Genomic DNA, 19,032 nt, shown 5'->3' on the forward strand with positions numbered 1-19,032 from the left:
TAAACTGAGACTGCAGGAAAATGATGATAAGCCTTGAGACTCCGTGACTAGTTCAGAGAGACCAGACAGACCTCCTAACTCTTTTGACCAGAGTCCTTCCAGTTCTCAAGAGTTCTGGTGCCTGTGGCACACAGAATCTTTCAGATATCACTGCCAAATTCTGTAACAATTATATCACTTGATAAAGAATGTCAATATTAGAAAACAAACCTTAAGAATTAAACAGATACATCTGAATTCAGAAATACAGTTTTTACTATTTCATTTCACCTTGGGCTCTTAGGAAAATAAGTGTGATATAAAATTCTATGTCCATTAAAATAGTTACATCATGCCAACATGGTGTCATATGCCTAAAATCCCAGCAACTCCAGAGGCTGAGGCAGGAGAAAGGCAAATTCCCACCCAGCCAGCCTGAGCAATTTAACAAGACCCTTCTCAAAAAATAAAAAAGGTTGGGAATATAGGTTGGTGGTAGAGCACTCCTGGGTTCCATTCCCAGTAACACAAAAATGAATAAATTTTTAAAATAAAAAGTTTTTAAAAAGTCTTCTGATCTATTTATTTCAAGGGAAATATTTCTCAAAAATGCATATAAGAAAAAATTAAAATTAAAAAATTAAATGCAAGTGGGGAAAATGTTGCTTTCTAGCTTCAGTACTTTGACAAAAATAAAGAAGTTGCCACTGGAGGAAACTAAGTGATGGATACATGGACTTTTCAGTACTATCTTTGCAAATTCTTGAGAGTCCATAATTGTTTCCAAATCAAGTTAGAAAAACAGTAAATTGCATAATCACCTGCAGTCACTCCCTGAGCCCACTAATTTATAACCTTACTATGTGTGTGTGTCTGTGTGTGTATGTTGCTGGGGATTGAACTCAGGGCCTTGTGCATTAGAGGCAAGCACTCCACCAACTGAGCTATATCCTCAGCCCAACCTTACTCTTCTTTAAACTTTCCCAATGAGCCAGAAGTTCCAAGCACTTCCTAATCCTGAATTCCAGGAAGTGCTGGTGCAGCGAGTGAAACACATAAGCCATTCCTAGCAGAGCACATTTGCACATGAGACACACATTTGCTGAACAAGGAAAGTTAATCTTAACACTGTTCTCAAACTGTGTAGGCACTAGCAAGGCAAATATTGACACAGCCCAAACTTGACTACCTCTTTTCATCAGTATTTCATAATCTGCTACTAGCCTAGCCTATAGACCAACTTCCCTGTCCTGCCTAGACTGTAACCTTATGAGCACAGCCGAATTTTTCTTTGTGGTACTAGGGATTGAGCCTAGGGGCACTCTAGCACCAAGGTAAAGCCCTACCCCCTATTTATTTTGAGACAGGTTTTTGAGAAATTTCTGAAGCTGGTCCCCAACTTAAAATCCTCCTGCCTCAACCTCTGGGATTTCAGGCATGGACAACCATGCCTGTCCTGCTGTATGTTTTTAAAAACTACACTTCCAGTGTCTTATAGTACCAGGGTGGAGCTACTATCTATGTAAATTTAACTTGAATTTTTAAAACTTCATGGTAAAAACAAATAAGTAAACAAAACAAACTACTGCAAATGACTTCCCCGCTTTCTGGTTTTACTCAATGTATGCACACAGGGCTTTGGAGGTAACTCAATGTTACAGAGAGTGCTTACCTAGCATGTGTTCAATCCCTGGCACACAAAATCAAGGAACAAGAAAACACTCTATTCTCAAAAAAAGATAGCTAAGAACCTGTAGTTCCTGCTTTAAATCAAAGAACCTCTTAACTGGAAGAAAAAAAAAAACCAACACAGTTAATGATTTTATTTCAATTTGGTTAAGCTACATTACTCATATAAAATATTCTTATCAGAAAAACTTTCCACTTCAAAACAACTATGAGGGGGCTGGGGGCATAGCTCAGTAGTAGAGAATGTGCTTATAGCCAGTGCAGGCCCTGGGTTTCATCTCCAGCATCAAAAAACAAACAAAAATAAATATATCATGGCAGCAAAAAAAAAAAAAAAAAAAAAAAAAACTATCACCTCTCAAGAATGTCCTAAAATTTACTAAAGGAAAAGTGAAGCTTCCAGCAACCGTCAGTTCACATTTCCAAAGAGTCTTCTGAAAAGCAGAGATGTCATAGAGAAGAAAAAGTACCGGTAGACCTGGAATCGCTGCAATTCAAAAATTTTATGAAGCCAGAAACATTCTGGGTGTATGGGGTAGCTGCTAACTATCTACTGACTCCCATCTCTGGACCCAAGTGTTGAATGTACCCTTCACTGGCTCTCAGAAGTCAACATATCGCCTAGTTCTACATCTACAACATTGACAGAATTCTGAATAGGGAAGTGTTAGGATCCTGTGCCAGTTATCTGGACTCATGCTCCTGTGGCAACAATAGGAGGCAAAGAAAAAGTACTTCCTATACTCCTCCAAGGACCAACCAAAGAAACAAAAGGTCGAAATGCTCATTATCAAGAAAATACTCCATCCCCCCCTCAATTATTCCCTAATCTATACTACAATTATTCCCTAATCTATACTAATCAAGACACCTGAGAAGCAGAGCATAATCACTTAGATAAAACACCGATGAATTTCTCAAAGATGAATACTTAATTCTAAGCAGGATTTTAAAAGAATCCATGGCTAGGGGTTATAGCTCAATGGTAGAGTATGTGCTTAGCATGTGCAAAGCCCTGGGTTTCACACCTAGCACCAAGAAAGGAGAAAGAGTAAGAAATCAATTGTTTAAAGGAAAAAAAAAATCAAACTGGTGCTTCCTTTACAAACTTAAAATAGAAATTTCTAGATTCAAGTGATGACACAGAACAATAAACTGGACAAATTCAAATTACTTCTGGAGCAAGACATGGTGGCACATGCCTGTAATCCCAGTGATTCAGGAGGCTGAGGCAGGAAAATCTCAAGTTTGAAGCTATCCCAGGCAACTTAAGGAGAGACTGACTCAAAATATAAAGAGCTGGAGATGTAACTCTGTGGTAAGGCATCCTTGGGTTAAATTTTCAATACCTTCTCCCAAAAAACTCTAAATCCCCACATACACACTTTCAATAAGAAACAATTACTATTATAATGTAAGAAACCAACCAACTACACAAACCCAATAGCCCTCTCTTCCCAAAGCCTTTTTGCAGGGTGGGGGTTGGGTGGGACTGCACCTGGAATTAAACCCAAGGTGCTTTACCACTGAGCCATTTCCCCAATCCTTTCTTTAGACAGGGTCTCGCTAAATTGCTAAAGGTCTGACTAAATTGCTAAGACTGGCCTCAAATTTATGATCCTTCTGTCTAAGCCTTCAGAGTCACTGGGATTACTAGCACACACCACCTCACCCAGCTCCCAAAGCCTTTTATATAAAACCCTTTTCTCATCAAGATATTAAGATAACCCTTCCATGTTGTCTGCTTTCTAAAATTTTCTATCAAATCTCAAATTTGGCTAATCTCAAATTTGGCTTTTACTTAAAGTTTACACAACACAGAACCTCTTCTCACATCACATCAAGCAGGCTATCACAAAGAACAACCAAATGAATTTCCACCATGCCCAAGAAAGAGTCTTGGAGATGCTCGGGAAAAGATCTGGAACCTTGCATCACCTGAATTCTGAAACAGGTTCACATTGGAGCAGAACCAGCATAAAATGGTAGCTTCAATCCCTTTTCCTCCTATACTACAAAAAAATGGGGCCTGAACTAATGGGGGGGGGGGAAGTAACTCTATTGATTCATTCATTATAGTACTTGACAGACTGGACACAATCATAACCTTTGTAACCAGCAATCTAGAATACAATCACTAGATTTAATGAAATTTTAAAATATATCTTTACATATGCTAACATTATTTTTAATTAACATGCAAATTTGCTGTCAATAAAAATACAATGTTGCTGGACATGATGGTGCATGCTTATAATTCCAGCAACCCAAGAGGCTAAGAGGCTGGGAGGCCAGAAGGCTAGAGCAGGAGGATGGAAAGACTCAGCAACTTAGTGAGATCCTAAGCAACTAAGCTAAGAACCTGTTTCAAAATAAAAAATAAAAAGGGATAGGGATGTGGCTCACCCCTAGGTTCAACACCCAATGAAAAAAAAAAATTATATACATGCACATACACATAATGTTTTACTCTGCCTGCTTCCTATGAAAAATATCTTAACAAATTAGTTAAGAAAAAATCCAGGTATATAAAATTATAGTCAGATACAGTGGCACACACCCAGTGACTTGGAAGGATAAGAGGATTAAGTTCAAGGCCAGCTTCAACAACTTAGGAGACTCTGTCTCAAAAAAAAAAAAAATTTAAAGTAATGCAAGTAATGCAGATGTGGCTCAGTGGTAAAGCACCCCATCCCACCTCCAAAAAAAAAAGAAACAAAAAGTAAAAACTTAAAGTCAGACACACATGGGTAATGTAGCTCATGTAGCTCAATGGTAGAGTATCCCTCATCCCTGAGGGGAAAAAAAAGAACAGGGGATGGGGGAAATTTAAGGAGAGAGAAGGAAAACAGAGAAAGGATAGGAAGGGTAGGAAGGGAGGAAGAAAAACTGCAAAGTCACCAACATGTTAACAGGGAGAGCCAGAACTTTTCATCTCAAATTTGAGATTCTCTATTTTCCACAAGAATTTTTTTTATAACAAGGAATTTTTTGGGGGCTGGGGATGTGGCTCAAGCGGTAGCGCGCTCGCCTGGTATGCGTGCGGCCCGGGTTCGATCCTCAGCACCACATACAAACAAAGATGTTGTGTCCGCCAAAAACTAAAAAAAAAATAAATATTAAAAATTCTTTCAAAAAAAACAAGGAATTTTTTTAAGAATATGAATACTAGGGAATGGCTCCAAATAGAAAAGCCCAAATTTACAACTACAGAACAGATTTTATAATTATGGTATAGATACACAATTTAATACTACTACCCATTAATATATAAAGAAACTACTACAAAAGCAATGCATAACAAAAGCATTGTTCTAAGCAAAAGAAACCAGACTCATGATTCCATTTCTACAAAATCCTATAGAGGCAAAACCATAGTAAAAGAAAGCAGAATAGTGGTTGCAAGGGACAACAGAGGTACGGAGAATGGACTTAATATACAAAGGTAACTTTTTGGGGTGATGAAAATGTTCTACATCTTGACTGAGGGGTAGCTATGCAAATGTACATTCTTCTCAAAAAACTTGATCAAATGGTACACTTAAAATGAATGAACTATACTGTTGTAAAGTATAATTGTAAGATGTAAATACTGAAAATATATTATTAATGGGAATACCCTTTTTTAGGGGGGGAGGCTGATACTGGGGATTGAAGCCAGAGGCATTTAACTGAGCCATATCCCCAGCCCTTTTATTTTATTTTATTTTATTTTGGAGACAAGGTTTCATGAGTTGCTTAGGATCTGATTAAGTTGAGGCTGGCCTCTAATGGCAAACTTGTGTTCCTCTCGCCTCGGTCTTCCAAGTCACTGGGATTAAAGGCATGTGCTACCATGCCCAGATAAATACAGTACGTTTGCTATGCAAAAAGATAAACTGACTTTACCAGTGAGATAACATTCAATATTAACACTTTATTTAACCGCAAGTTCAAAGCCAGCCTCAGCAACTGTGAGGCACTAAGGAACTCAGCGACCCTGTCTCTAAATAAAATACAAAACATGGCTGGGGGTGTGGCTCAGTGGTCAGGTACCCCCTGTGTTCTAACCCCAGTACCAAAAAAAAAAAAGTTTCAAAGCATAGGTAATTAAGGATTTAACATATTTCTCATTCTGAATTTATTACCACTACACTGATTATATCAAAAAATAATGAAATATTAGAGATAAATTCTTTTTTTTTTTTTTTTTTTTAAAGAGAGAGTGAGAGAGGGGGGAGAGAGAGAGTGAGAGAGAGAATTTTTAATATTTATTTTTTAGTTCTGGGCGGACACAACATCTTTGTTGGTATGTGGTGCTGAGGATCGAACCCGGGCCGCACGCATGCCAGGCCAGCGCGCTACCGCTTGAGCCACATCCCCAGCCCCTAGAGATAAATTCTTAAAGATAAACTCAATTTTCTAATACTCACTGCTATATATTACTTAGAAAAATATCACAAACTTTTCACTTGACTTTATCTTATTCTTCAGTGTATATCCCCATTGAAAATCATTTAATTTCATCATTAATTGTAAAATTACAAAATGACTGTTAATAAAATGCCATTATACTGGAGATTAAGAAGTTACAACCTTGGAACTGGTGGTGTAGCTCAATAGTAGGACTCATACTTAGTAGAGGCCCTGGGTAACAGCTTCAGCACAAGCGAGCGCGCACACTCACAAAGACACCCCAAAGCAATGAGCTGTCAAGAATATTATGATTTTCAATGTGATCCTGCCCTCCCGCCCATTCTTCTAAAAAGTTACAAGCCAAACAAGTTTTCTGGTGGCATTCCCCATGCCTACAATCCCAGTCTATAATCCCAGCTACTAGGGAGGGTCTTGAGGCAGAAGGATGGCAAATTAGAGGCCAGCCCTGGCAACTTAGCAAGGATCCATCTCAAAATAAAATGTTGGAACTGGGTATATAGCTCACTGGTAGAGTACTTGCTTTTGTGAGAGAGATTAGGCTGTGTAGGACAGAGCATCATATCATCAATGGAAAATCTTAACTCTCTTGAGTTATGTGAGAGATTGGGTTCCATCCCAAGTACCACAAAAGAAAAAAAAAATCAGCAAAATTACATCAACATTTCATAATCATAGAGACCCAGGAATCTATCAGAATGCCAAGGTATCAAAATAACAGAAACACAGGTGGTGCCCAGGCACAGTAGTGCAAGCCTATAATTCCAGCAACTAGGAAGGTTAAAGCCAGAGATCACAACTTGGAAATAAGTTTCAGCAACTTAGCAAACCCTGTCCCAAAATAAAAAAGGGCTGGGGATGTGGCTCAGTGATTAAGCATGCCCCTAGGTTCAATCTCCAATACCAAAATGGGGGGAGGGAGACAGTAACTGGACCTTTTCTTTATTAGAAGTATGATAAAATGGGGGAAAAGAAGGCAATAAGTACATCCTCTTTCACCATAAAATTGCTCCCTTCAATATGCCCTTTAAGGTCTACTTAAATGTAATTTAACAGTCTTCAATGATTAAACTTCATTTAGAGATCATTTCCTAAATTAATTGTTAAGAGAAAAAAATCCTACCCTTCCTAATTCCATCCCATTTCTCCCAGTTGTACTCTTGTGAACCATATGATGTCCTTCACAAGTGCCTGTTTATTCCTAGGTCTATGATTTAGTAATCAACTTCTTAAATGTAAATTTAATCTGCCCTTGTTTCAAACTTTTAATCTTTCCTTCAGCAATTTCATTCAATCACTTTATGAAGCACGGCTCTGCCTTTCCAATAGTGTTTCCAATACTGTTTTTAGGTAAAAATCCCAAAATAATCAAGAGAGTTAAGATTTCCCACTGATGATATGATGCTCTATCCCACACAGCCTAATATGTATTATTTTGGGTGGGTTTTGGGTTTGCTTTCTGTCTTTTGTTTTGACTTGAGGATTGAGTGTTTTTGGTTTTTTGGGGGGTGCCGCCCACTTAAATTTCAGGCAGCTTTCAATTATGATAATCTCCACCCCCCACAACTTTTGTTCAACTCATCAGAATACCTATTTTCTGGTTCCTACTGAGAGGGCAAGGATATTCCTGAGTCTTTAAATACAACAGTTTCCAATCATGAGCACTTACTCAATACTGTGCTCTATGCAAAGAATCACACTTTCTCTGACAATACTCTCCAAGAGGACTTTCAGTGATAATGGCACTGTTTTCTATCTGCACTGTCCAGTGTGATGGTGAGTAGCTACATGTGGCCTTAGAACACTTGAAATGTAACTAGTTACCAAAGAACTGACTTAAATTTTAACTTTAATTAACTTTGATTTAAATCGTCATGTTTTGAGACTAACAAGAACTTAATACTGCTTGAATTTTCTTCATAACGTAATTTTCACTTATTTTTACATTTATAAGTACTGAACAAAACTAGGCCAGGGTTTCTCAACCTTACCACAAGTGACCTTTTGGACCAGATAACTCTGTTGGTGGGGGGGCTATCCTATGCATTACAGGATGTTTGGCATCATCTCTGGCCTCTAACCACTAGAAACCGGTAGCAATGTACCAGCTGTGACAAACAATTTCTCCAGGCTGGGGGTACAACTCAGTAGCAGAACATGTGCTTAGCATTTCCAAGGTTCTGGGTTTAACCCTCAACATTAAAATTAAAGAAAAAAAAAAAATTGCCTGGACACTGCCAAATATCCCCTGTGGCATATGAGCTGAGTATCACAAACTTAGGACTAAGAGTCTAGATTCTTCACTTAAGGATGAGAATATTCTAAGACAAAAGTGATTTGAGTTCCTGTTTTCCTATACGGAAACCAGGCAACACATAAAAGCAGTTAAAAGAAACCATCTCTTTATATTTTACAGAACTCACATTATAATTTATAATAGTTGTTTTCCCATCCACTATTAACTGTTGACCTTGAGATGGATACTATGCCCAATTTAGACATTGAGGTGGAAGGGAAGTGCAGAGAAGGAAGTTCGAAGCAGTTAAATGACATGCCTACCAGAACATGCTTCCAAACTCCTATCTATACTATCTTACCCTGTAGCCTTACAGCACCTAAAGGGGAAACAGAAAAACTCTTTTGATATAACAATCTCAATTAAGACTGTTTATGATTGCACAACACATTACAATGCCAAAAGGCAAACCTCACAGGAAAATTCCACATATAGACAAAGAGAACTGGAGTAACTAAAAGGCATCCTGAGGACTAATTCAGGGACTGGCCATGCTGCACCCACATCACTTTAAAAAGGCCTCTCCTAGGGCTGGGGTTGTAGCTCAGTGGTAAAGCACTTGCCTAGCAAGTGTAAGACACTGGGTTTGATCCTCAGCACCACATAAAAATAAAGGTACTGTGTCCATTTGCAACTCATAATTTAAAAAATATATATTTTTTTCTACTAACCTGGTACTAGGAAAGGGTTCAAAGGCTCAGCCCCCTGACTAAAGGTAAAAGTCAATCTGGAGCTCTGGAGGAGGAGTTAAAAGAAAAGGAGAATGAAAACTAAGACAGGTGGTTGGCTGCTAAGGCTGGCATGCCAGAGACAGTAGAAATATTCTGGAATACAGGCCAAGTAGAATAGTGGAAAGAACACTGGACTTTTTAAAAAAAGAAAAAAAGGTCAGAAGACCCATCATGTGGAGCTCAGATGTCTGTCAGTAGCTCACTATGTATCTCCTGATAAATTCAACTCATTGGGGAGAAGATTGGTCTACATGACTCTGGGGACACTTTCCAGGTATTGGTGAGCTTATGCCTCCAACTCTATCCTCAATCTCAATATGCAGATCCAAGTTCTCAGAAACTAACTCAAGAAATGCACTGAAAAGAAAGCCCAAGTGTCACAAAAGAAAATTCTGAGTAGAAAATGATGCTTTCAGGCCAAATTTTTTTCTTTTTTATAGTGCTGGGGTTATTCAAACCCAGGACCTTATGCTAGGCAAACGCCAAAAGTGTTCTTTAACTGAGCAATTTTTGTAGTACCTCAATCCTCATGTAATCTTACTGTTTTTAGTGTAAAGAATAAAATATATCTATTTATACCCCTTTTCCTCCAAAACTATCATTCATTATTCATTTTCGACTCCCACAGGCACATTTTTCATATTAAAATGAAGCTATGTAAGCACACTCTTTCCTAATTCCATAACTTAATTAAAAAAGGTTGTGCTGGGGTTTGTTTTGGGTTTTGTGGTTTTTATTTTTTGTTTTTGGAAGCAGATTTGTCTCAAGCAATAGGTTGGTCTAATTACTCTGCAACTAGGTATAAAAAGAGGAGTTTTCTTTCTGAAGGGTAGACACAGAACAGTTTCTGCCACAAGTCAACCAGGACAAAAAACATACAGTGCCTTGGCTACCTCTTAAAATTTTACCTACACAGCTGTTCTATTTTCTCATTTATGTGAAACTTTTAATTATAATTCAAATCCACTTATCCTTTTCCCATTTCATGAGAAAACCCAAAATGATTTAATGTTAATATTGTGTACTGATGCTAGAGTCAAAAACAAAATGTATTAACTTTTTATACTAGGAATGTGAGGGTTAGTTTTAAGAAGATATGACTTGTAAATTTCTGAAACAGTTGAAGCAAAAGGGATACTAAAAAAATGAATCAAAGTGCCCCCAAAAACAGCAAAATAGGTTTTGGCATGCACAGCCAATTGAGTAAGCTAGTCAGGTACTTGGTACATAAAGTCAAGACTAAGAAAACACGCTCTACTTCTTTCCTCCCTGGTGCAATTTTCTAAGTTAAAAGACAAGTTACACGACAAGCATGCTTCTATGAATGACAGCAGAGCTATTCTCACTACTTGCCTACTTTTAAAATATACAAAAACCCCTATGTTGAAGTCTTTTATAAAAAGATATCTAATGAAATAGAGTAAGGATCACATAACAAAATATTAAATAACCTAAAGGTTATTTCCGTATGTAAAGGAGCTATAAGACAACTCCAAATGGTTAATATTTTCAAAAGTAATTCCAAAAGTTTCACAAATAGGTATTTAACAATATGGCTAGAGCAAAGATTAAACAAATCCGAACTATGCCGCCAGCTCCGGATTTAAAAACAATCCGCCCCACCTGAGGCGGTTAGATACATTGAGACAGAAGCCAATATCTTAGCAGCAAGTTAGGCCTCTACCTCTCTCTGGGAAGCGCAAGACAAACAGGGCGTCAAACAACTTGAGACACCAGGTCACTTAGCAAAAATTACTCCTAACTTGCAAACTTGGGATCAGATGGCCTTCTATACTAAAAAGAAATATACATAGCAATAAAGGATTAGACTAGAGAGAGAATAAAATGCTCCACTTTCTGACCCGTAAACATTTGGCCCATCATTAGCTCTGAGTCCTAGATTCTAAGACATGCTTTAATGGAGGCCTCCCTCAACCTCCTCTGAGTCTGTTTTGCAACAGTGAAGGAACTTTTCCTGCATTATCTCAGTTCCCTTAGAACATGTGGCCCTGCAATTCAATATCCTAAACTGGCAAAGAACAGTAGCGGAGGAAAGAGGAAGCCAAAGCAAAACAGCCTTATGAAAGACAAAAAAAAAATTTAAATATCAAAATCCCTCCTCCTCCCACAGCAAAGCCAACCCAGAAATTTACAGCGTGTTAAGAAAAGCAGCATTGCGAACTGCAAACGTAAGAGTTTTCCTTTGACACTCTACGCACGGTTTTCAGCTGTCAAATTACAACTCAGGAAAACACTATCATTAGAATAAAAAAGGAAACAAAAAAGCTCGCACCACAGGGGCCGGGATCTGGAGCTGCCAACACCATTTCAAGGGAAGGAAAGCAAAGGGAATCCAATCCACTTCCCCACCCCCGCCCAAATTCATCCCCACCCGGGGGCAGGCAAACCTCACGGCAGGGGCTCAAATTTAATAATAATAACAATAATGATGGCGCTACCTCCCTTTCTCCTTCCCCCAACCCCCTCTCTCCGGATCTGCCGGGAATCGCAACACCCCCCCCCCCCCCCGGGATCCCCAGGCCTGGCAGGTCCAGACTACCCCACCGGACACAGCTCGCGGGAGTCCTAGAGGACCCAGCCCAGCCTACCCCGGGGCCTCTGGCCTCGCTTCTCCTCTTCCCTCTCTTTTTACCTCCACCATCCCCCATCCGCATTGTCTGTCTCAATTCAACTTTGACTAATATGGATTCCTCGGGCCTGGGCCGGGCGGTAATTACAGCCCGCCCCCCGGGAGCCGGAGCCCCCCCCATCTCCTCCGAGTTCAACGCGGCTCTTTGCGGGAGGGGGAAGGGGGTCTGCAGAGCGCTCTTCCGTCTACACGGCGGGCCCGGTCTACACTGCGCCCACCCCCCGCGGCCCCTAACCCCAGGGACGAGAAGTTTGCCCCAGAAGGGGCCTACAGGGGGCAGTGAGGACCCCCCAACCCAGCCGGTCGGACGGCGCGTAAACACCCGCGCCCGCCCCGGCGAGGTCGGTGGGGGTGGGGGGAGGGGAGGGCGCCCCTCCCCCGCCAGCCCGCCCGCCGGCCGGCCCTATTACCTGTCATTGAGCTGGTCCTCGGTGCCCGGCAGCGGGTGAACCACGAAATGGATGGACGTCATGGTGCTTCCTTCTCGTCCTCCTACTGAGGACGGCCCCCTCCCAATCTCGCCCGCCCCCCGAAGCCCCTTCCCCTCCCCAAAACCCACGGCCGCCGCCGCCTCCCAGTTCCCAAATGGAGGGAAGCGAATGCGCAGGGGCCGCCGCCGCCTCCCTGCCGGGCGTGTGTCCGCGGCCCGGCGGTCCGGCGGGGCAGGCAGGAGGACGGATCAACGCGCCACTCGCTCGCCCGGCCACTGCGCGAAGGGGCGCGAGGCCGGCGGCCGGGACCGGGGCGCGCCGCCGCCAGCGGCAGCCGGGCGTCGGGAGAGGACCACTGGGGAGGAAGGCGAGGGGCGGGCGGCGGGGACCGTGTAGTCCTGGCGGCGGACGGGTCGGACTAGGGGAGGTGGGGAGGGAGAGGAGCCCGCACCGCGCGTCACTGGCGAAAAGCCGCCGCCGCCGCCAGCACCGCCGCCGCCATCTTCACTTCTGCCCCAGTTTCTCCGTCTCGCAGGCTCCGCGCCGGAGCGGCGGGGGAGGGGCGGACGGGAGGAGAGGAGGAGGGAGGAGACCGGCGGGCGGGGGCACGGCCGCGAGGGGGCGGGGCTCCGGGAAACGGGCGGTAAGGCCCTTTCGATTGGGCGGCTCAACGTTGTCGGGCCACGACGCTGTAAGGCGCGCGCCGATTGGCGCGTTCGGCTCCCGAGCCCAGCCCTCCAGAGGGCGGGGTGTCTCCGAGTGAGTGTTCCGGAGAGCACGTGTTAGGGAAGGCGGAGGCGGCGGAGTGAGCCTGCCGGGCTGGGGGAGTCCTAGAGGGAGGGAGAGTGAGTCCCGGAGGAGGTGGAGGAGACAGGGGGCTTCTTCGCTCTTTCATTCTGATTTCCCTGGGGCAACCCTAATTATTTCCTGGATCCTTAGGGGGTTTTGTTGTTGTTTCTCGTCCTTCATCCGCAGTTGTATTTAAAGTGGAACTGTGAAATCAGTTAAGGGACAAGAAATGCCCAGCGTTTTAAGGCAATTATGTAAAGCCCTTAACCAAAAGGTGATGGTAGGATTATGGAAGTGACTTTGCAGCAACTTCTGTAATCATTCTTTCCTCTTCACCACTGTCCAAGTACCCACATAAACACAAAATGTGGAAATTTCCATTAATTTTCTGTTTAAGTGATTCATGATTTTTATATTACTCTCAAATGAAAAAATGATTCTCCTATTCTACAGAGGTTCTTCAGTTTATGATCAGTGAGATCCTAAGGGCAGATTGTTGAATGAATCCATTGGATTTTTCTGGGGCACCAGTTCATAGCTTTCTTCTCAAAGGTTTTTCCCTTGGAAAACTCAGGTACCCTTTTTCAAGGTAAAAAAACTGAAAACACGAAGCCTCTTCTCCAGGCTATGGAAGTTTGTTAAATCAGGGATTGTGTAAAATGTCCTTAAGGAAGTAAAAGTATCTCCTTTTCCTCTGTTAATGCATTATACACACTTTTGTTTAGGAAGTTATATTGAACAAAATACATGAAAATTTATTTGTAAAGCAGAGAACGGAAAACTTTATTCTGTCATCATATTCCACATTGTCTCAGATTAATTTAAACTAAAAAAGTAATTTCAACATCACTCTTAGAAGCCCCTCTGAGAAGGGATGGGGATGTGGCTCAGTTGGTAGAGTGCTTGCCTTGCATGCACAAGGCACCACAAAAAAAAAAAAAAAAAAAAAAAAAAAAAGTCTCTGTGAGGCCTTGGGAAGCTAAGTAGACCAATGGACGTTGGTATACACAACTATTTTAGGGAAAGACTAACTTGGATTTGAGTTTTGTTTCTGCTATTTAACTATGTGACCTTGATTATTTTCCATATTATAGCATCTTAATATTCCATGATAATAACAGTCTAAATAAATAGGTACAATCCAAATAAAATTATGTATGTCAAACAAATCAGCAAAAGAAAATATGTGTCAAACACGTAGGCAAATGCAAGTTTTTGTCATGTGCTTACTATATAGCACTTTATACATCTTATATCTTGTTATACTGAAATCACAGTATTGAGTAAATAATATCCCCATTTTATAATGAGTACACTGAGGCTCAAACACCTTAGGTAAATGTTGAAGCTGAGACTAAAACCCAGGTCTTTTTTTTTTTTTTTTTAGAATTTTAGTATTTATTTTTTAGTTATTGGCGGACATGGTGCTGAGGTTCGAACCCAGGCTGCACGCATACCAGGCAAGCAGGCTACCGCTTGAGCCACATCCCCAGCCCTAAAACCCCAGGTCTTATGACTCTGATTCCATTGCTCTTTCCACTATACTATAGCTGCCATCTAGTAGTAATAATTTAGAAGAAATAGACTATTCAAAGCCAATAGAATAAAAAGTATGATATAATAAATGCAGTAAGAATGCTATAAAAGTTAAAGAAGGAAGTAATTCCAGCCAAGAGAATTAAGAAAAGTCCTTTAAGCAGAGCCTTCAAGAATGTGGTAAGCAAAGAGTATCTGGCTGTTTCCTTTTAGACTTGCTCCTGAGCAGGACCACACCCTGTCCTTACTTTGCCTGTTTGTTTCTTCCAACTTTGCCCTTCTTGATCTTTTCATTTCATCCTGCTTCCAACCTGATTTAGTCACTCCTAGTTCCCATTACCGAGACTCTCCCCTAGTTGAAGGTTGATCTCTTTCTAGGCAACCCATTCAAATTATCTGAATGATCTTTGACTGACAGCCCATTTTGGCATTGGAACCTTTCTATTCATTGGGGGGCGGGTCTTGTAGGACACTTTAAGAAAAATTGTCTTCTTAGAGGGCAGAGGAACAGGCAAAAGCCTGGAATTGTGAAAGTCCATCACATGAATAAGGGAGAATGAAATAGAGCTAGGGGAATGAAGGAAGCCAGGATTCAAGCAAGCTCTTTGAAGATCAAAATGTGATACCAACCTATAAAAGGAAACTTGTATCCTGATGGTATGTGCCCAGGAATTAAGAGCCAAAAAAAAAAAAAAAAAAAGAAGGGAGCTAGGGGTTAGCTCAGTGGTAGAGCATTTCCCTAGCATGTATGAGGCCTGATTCTCAGCACCCTAAAAAAGTATGAAAGTATGTATACACACACATACAATCTATGGGTATCTTGTGTGTGTGTGTGTGTGTGTGTGTGTGTATACACATACATACATACACATATACATAAATATAAAAGCTGCGGTATCATTTTTAATAATTTGGACTAACTCTCCCTTTGAAGACAACAAAAAAGGTAACAAAATTTTTCTGTAAATCTGTTTAAAAGCCAGACATAGTGACCCACCTATAATTCTAGGGACTCAGGAGGCTAAGAAAGGAAGATCACAAGTTGAAGACCAGTCTAGACAATTTAGGGACACCCTGTCTCAAAATAAAAAAAAGAACTGAGGATGTAGTTTAGTGGTAGAGCACCCTGGTTTCAATCTCTGGTGCCAAAAATAATGATGATAATAATAATAATCTGCTTAAAGGCACCAAGAAAATTACCAAAGAATGAATAATAACCAAATCAAGATCCAAATACTCAGGAAAATATCCTGCATTTATGTTTGGAGACACTTTTCCTCTGGAATGGATGCCAATTCCACAAAGACAAACTGAGAAGCCAAGAGGTTGAACAGTTCTTCTGACAGGCTCTGAGAATTGAGACAATAGAAACTGAAGTCTAGGATCCCCCAAGGCAGTGGGGAGTGCTGAGAACCCTTCTTACTTTGTGTTGAGCCCTAAAGGACTGAATTCTTGAAATTGGCCAGGTCTTACATTTGTTTTCCTCATAGGCAGGTATGAGACAAGGATTTGGATAAAAATACCTTATTTAGAAAATGATTGCAAGATGTAGAAATGGATAAGTATGATAGGGAAGGGAGAAAATCCAAGAAAAGGTGAGCTGATAAATGGTTTACCATCTTGGACAACTGGAACTCAGTCTCACTGGGAATCCTTTGAGAGACTATGTGGGACACACCTCACAATTAACCTACTGAGGAGAGAGGAAACTAAGGTATTTAACCATCAATTCATTTCTGAGTAGTTGAGCATTAACATACCTGACACTCTAAGCCTTCCTTACCTATGGACAAAAATCACAGTCCTACAGTCAAAGAATAGCAGCAAGAATTTCAAGAATGCGGGCTGGAGATGTGGCTCAAACGGTAGGTGCTCCCTGGCATGCATGCTGCCCAGGGTTGGATCCTCAGCACCACATACAAAGAAAGATGTTGTGTCCGCCGAAAACTAAAAAAATAAATAAATATTTAAAAAAATTAAAAGAAAAAAGAATTTCAAGAATGCATATAGAACTATAATTTGTCATTTTACAACAAAAAATAATAATTTCAAGGATCAAAGTATAATAAAGACATAAGAAAAGACAAGAGGGCTGGGGATATGGCTCATGCGGTAGCGCACTTGCCTGGCATGCGTGCGGCCCAGGTTTGATCCTCAGCACCACATACAAAGATGTTGTGTCTGCCAAAAATATTGAAAATAAATATTGAAAAATTCTCTCTCTCTCTCACTCTCTCTTTAAAAAAAAATCATCCTCACTTTAAAAAAAAAGAAAAGACAAGAATGTGAGGAATTTTTAGCAAATTTATACTGAAAGAAATAATGAAAGGTATGTCTCAGGCAAAAGGAAGGTGATTCCCCAGTATGAGCTCAGAGAGGCATAAAGAAATAAAAAAGTGGATCTAGGCATGCCGGTTTATGCCTATAGTCCCAGCTACTGGGTAGGCTGAGACAAGAGGATTGTTAAGCCCAGAAGTTCAGACCAGCCTGGGCAAGACAGTCCTCATTTCTTAAATTAAAAAGAAAAGAAGGGCTGGGGTTGTGGCTCAGTGGTAGAGCGCTCTCCTCACACGTGCGAGACCCTGGGTTTGATCCTTAGCACCACATAAAAATACATAAGTGAAATAAAGGTATTGTGTCCAACTACAACTAAAAAATAAATATTAAAAAAAAAGAAGAAGAAGATGAACAAAGAAGGAAAAGTTGATTGAAGAAAACAATGGGCCTTGTATTGGGAGTGTAACTTGGCAGTAAGAGAATTTGCCTAGCATGTACAAGGACCTGGGTTGAATCCCCAGCAGCCCAAAAAAGGGGAAAAGGAAGCAATGGGTTTAAAATATCAAGAGACAAAATATCACTGGAAAAATGACACAAGAGGAAATAGAAAACCTGACAAGTCCTGTAACTTAAATCCTAATTTAAATCCTTTCTACCAAATTCTAGGAAGACATAATTTTATTAATGAAGTAGACCTAATAATTAAGAAAAATGGAACCAAGTATGGTGGCCCACACTAGTAATTCCAGCTACACAGGAGACTGAGACAGGAGGATTGCAGGTTCAAGGCCAGCTGGGCAACTTAGCAAGACCTTGTCTCAAAAATAAGAATTTGTTGGGCTGGAGAAGTAGTATAGTGGTAGAGTGCTTGCCTAGCATGTGTAAAACCTGGAGCTCATTCCTCAGTACAAGGCAAGGAAGGGGAAAATCATGCCCATATTACATAAACTTTTCAGGTAAATGTGGGAGAATAGTAGTAGTAGTAGTAGTATATTTCATGATAGTAGCATGTCATTGCTATCAAAATCTGATGGAGACATAAGGAGAAAGGAAAATTATATGAATATAATGTTAAATCTTAACCAAATATTAGCAAAACAAATTCACTAATATATAGCAATATAGTAGTCCATAAAAAAGTTAGATGATTTGACATGAAAAAAAAATTGAACAGGCTGGGGATGTGGCTCAAGCGGTAGCGCACTCGCCTGACATGCGTGCGGCCCGGGTTCGATCCTCAGCACCACATACCAACAAAGATGTTGTGTCTGCCGAGAACTGAAAAATAAATATTAAAAATTCTCTCTCTCTCTCTCTCTCTCTCTCTCTCTCTCTCTCTCTCTCCCCCTCCTCTCTCTCCTCTCTAAAAAAAAAATTGAACAATTATAATTAACCATATTAACCGAATAAGGGAGAAAATCATTAAATCATCTCAACAAAGGAAGAAAAAGCATGTTACAAAATTTCATAACCATTCATGAAAAAAAAAATCTTGGAAGACTATGAATATAAGGGAACTTCCTCAATTTGGTAAAGGATATTATAAAAACCTTAAAAGATCCAGAGTGATGTGTGCATCTGTAGTCCTAGCACTCAGGAAGCTAAGGCAGGAGGATCACCCAAGCCCAGGAATTGAGAAAGATCTCATCTCAAAAAAAAAAAAAAAAAAAAAAACATGCCTTGGGAAACACCAATGTGATGGTATTTTGATGCTAAAATTCTCATAAAATTGGCCACAAGGATGTTCATTTTTGCTACTCCTTTTCATCATTGTACTAAAGTTCTAGCTAGAGCAATAGGACAAGAAAAAGGAATTTTTAATATAAGAATTAATTTTTTGAGGCAGCTGCCAAAGTTGGTGGAAGAGCAGATCCTGGCATTCAGTGGTTGAATTTCTAGGGCTGCTTGAAGGCTAGAGGGACCAAGCTGGTAGGTGATGGTCATACATTATGAGAACACTAATATTTCTGGTAACTTCTACAGAGTTCAGTGAAGTATCAGGCTTTGGGCTGTACATGGATACCAACCAATCCTGTGTTCACATTAGTCCATACCAAATCCATGTCCCCAGACACATCTTAAGGTGTACTGTGGGAGACATGCTGCTCCACAGGATCAAGTATGCCAAGGCACTTTAGTGCACCTAAAGGTATTTGACCAAGACCAAACAAACAACTACAAGAAAACAGATGATAATTTCTACTCAGATTTGTGTGTCTGAAATGCATACACAAGTTTGCC

General features: G+C 40.7%; 1 protein-coding gene across 2 annotated transcripts in view; it reads right to left on the minus strand.

Moving 5' to 3' along the window:
- UBR5 (ubiquitin protein ligase E3 component n-recognin 5) overlaps nt 1-12,302 on the minus strand; it is a 130,412-nt gene extending 118,110 nt beyond the window's left edge. For both annotated transcript variants that reach the window (XM_081266723.1, XM_081266722.1), the window contains exon 1: nt 12,169-12,302. In XM_081266723.1, coding sequence (XP_081122849.1) covers nt 12,169-12,230 — 62 coding nt within the window. In that variant the 5' untranslated portion in view covers nt 12,231-12,302. The remainder of the gene's footprint in view (nt 1-12,168) is intronic.
- Nucleotides 12,303-19,032: the final 6,730 nt, after the last annotated feature.

Source organism: Spermophilus citellus (assembly GCF_964194105.1).
Source record: "Spermophilus citellus genome assembly, chromosome: 14".
Taxonomy (NCBI): Eukaryota; Metazoa; Chordata; class Mammalia; order Rodentia; family Sciuridae; genus Spermophilus; species Spermophilus citellus.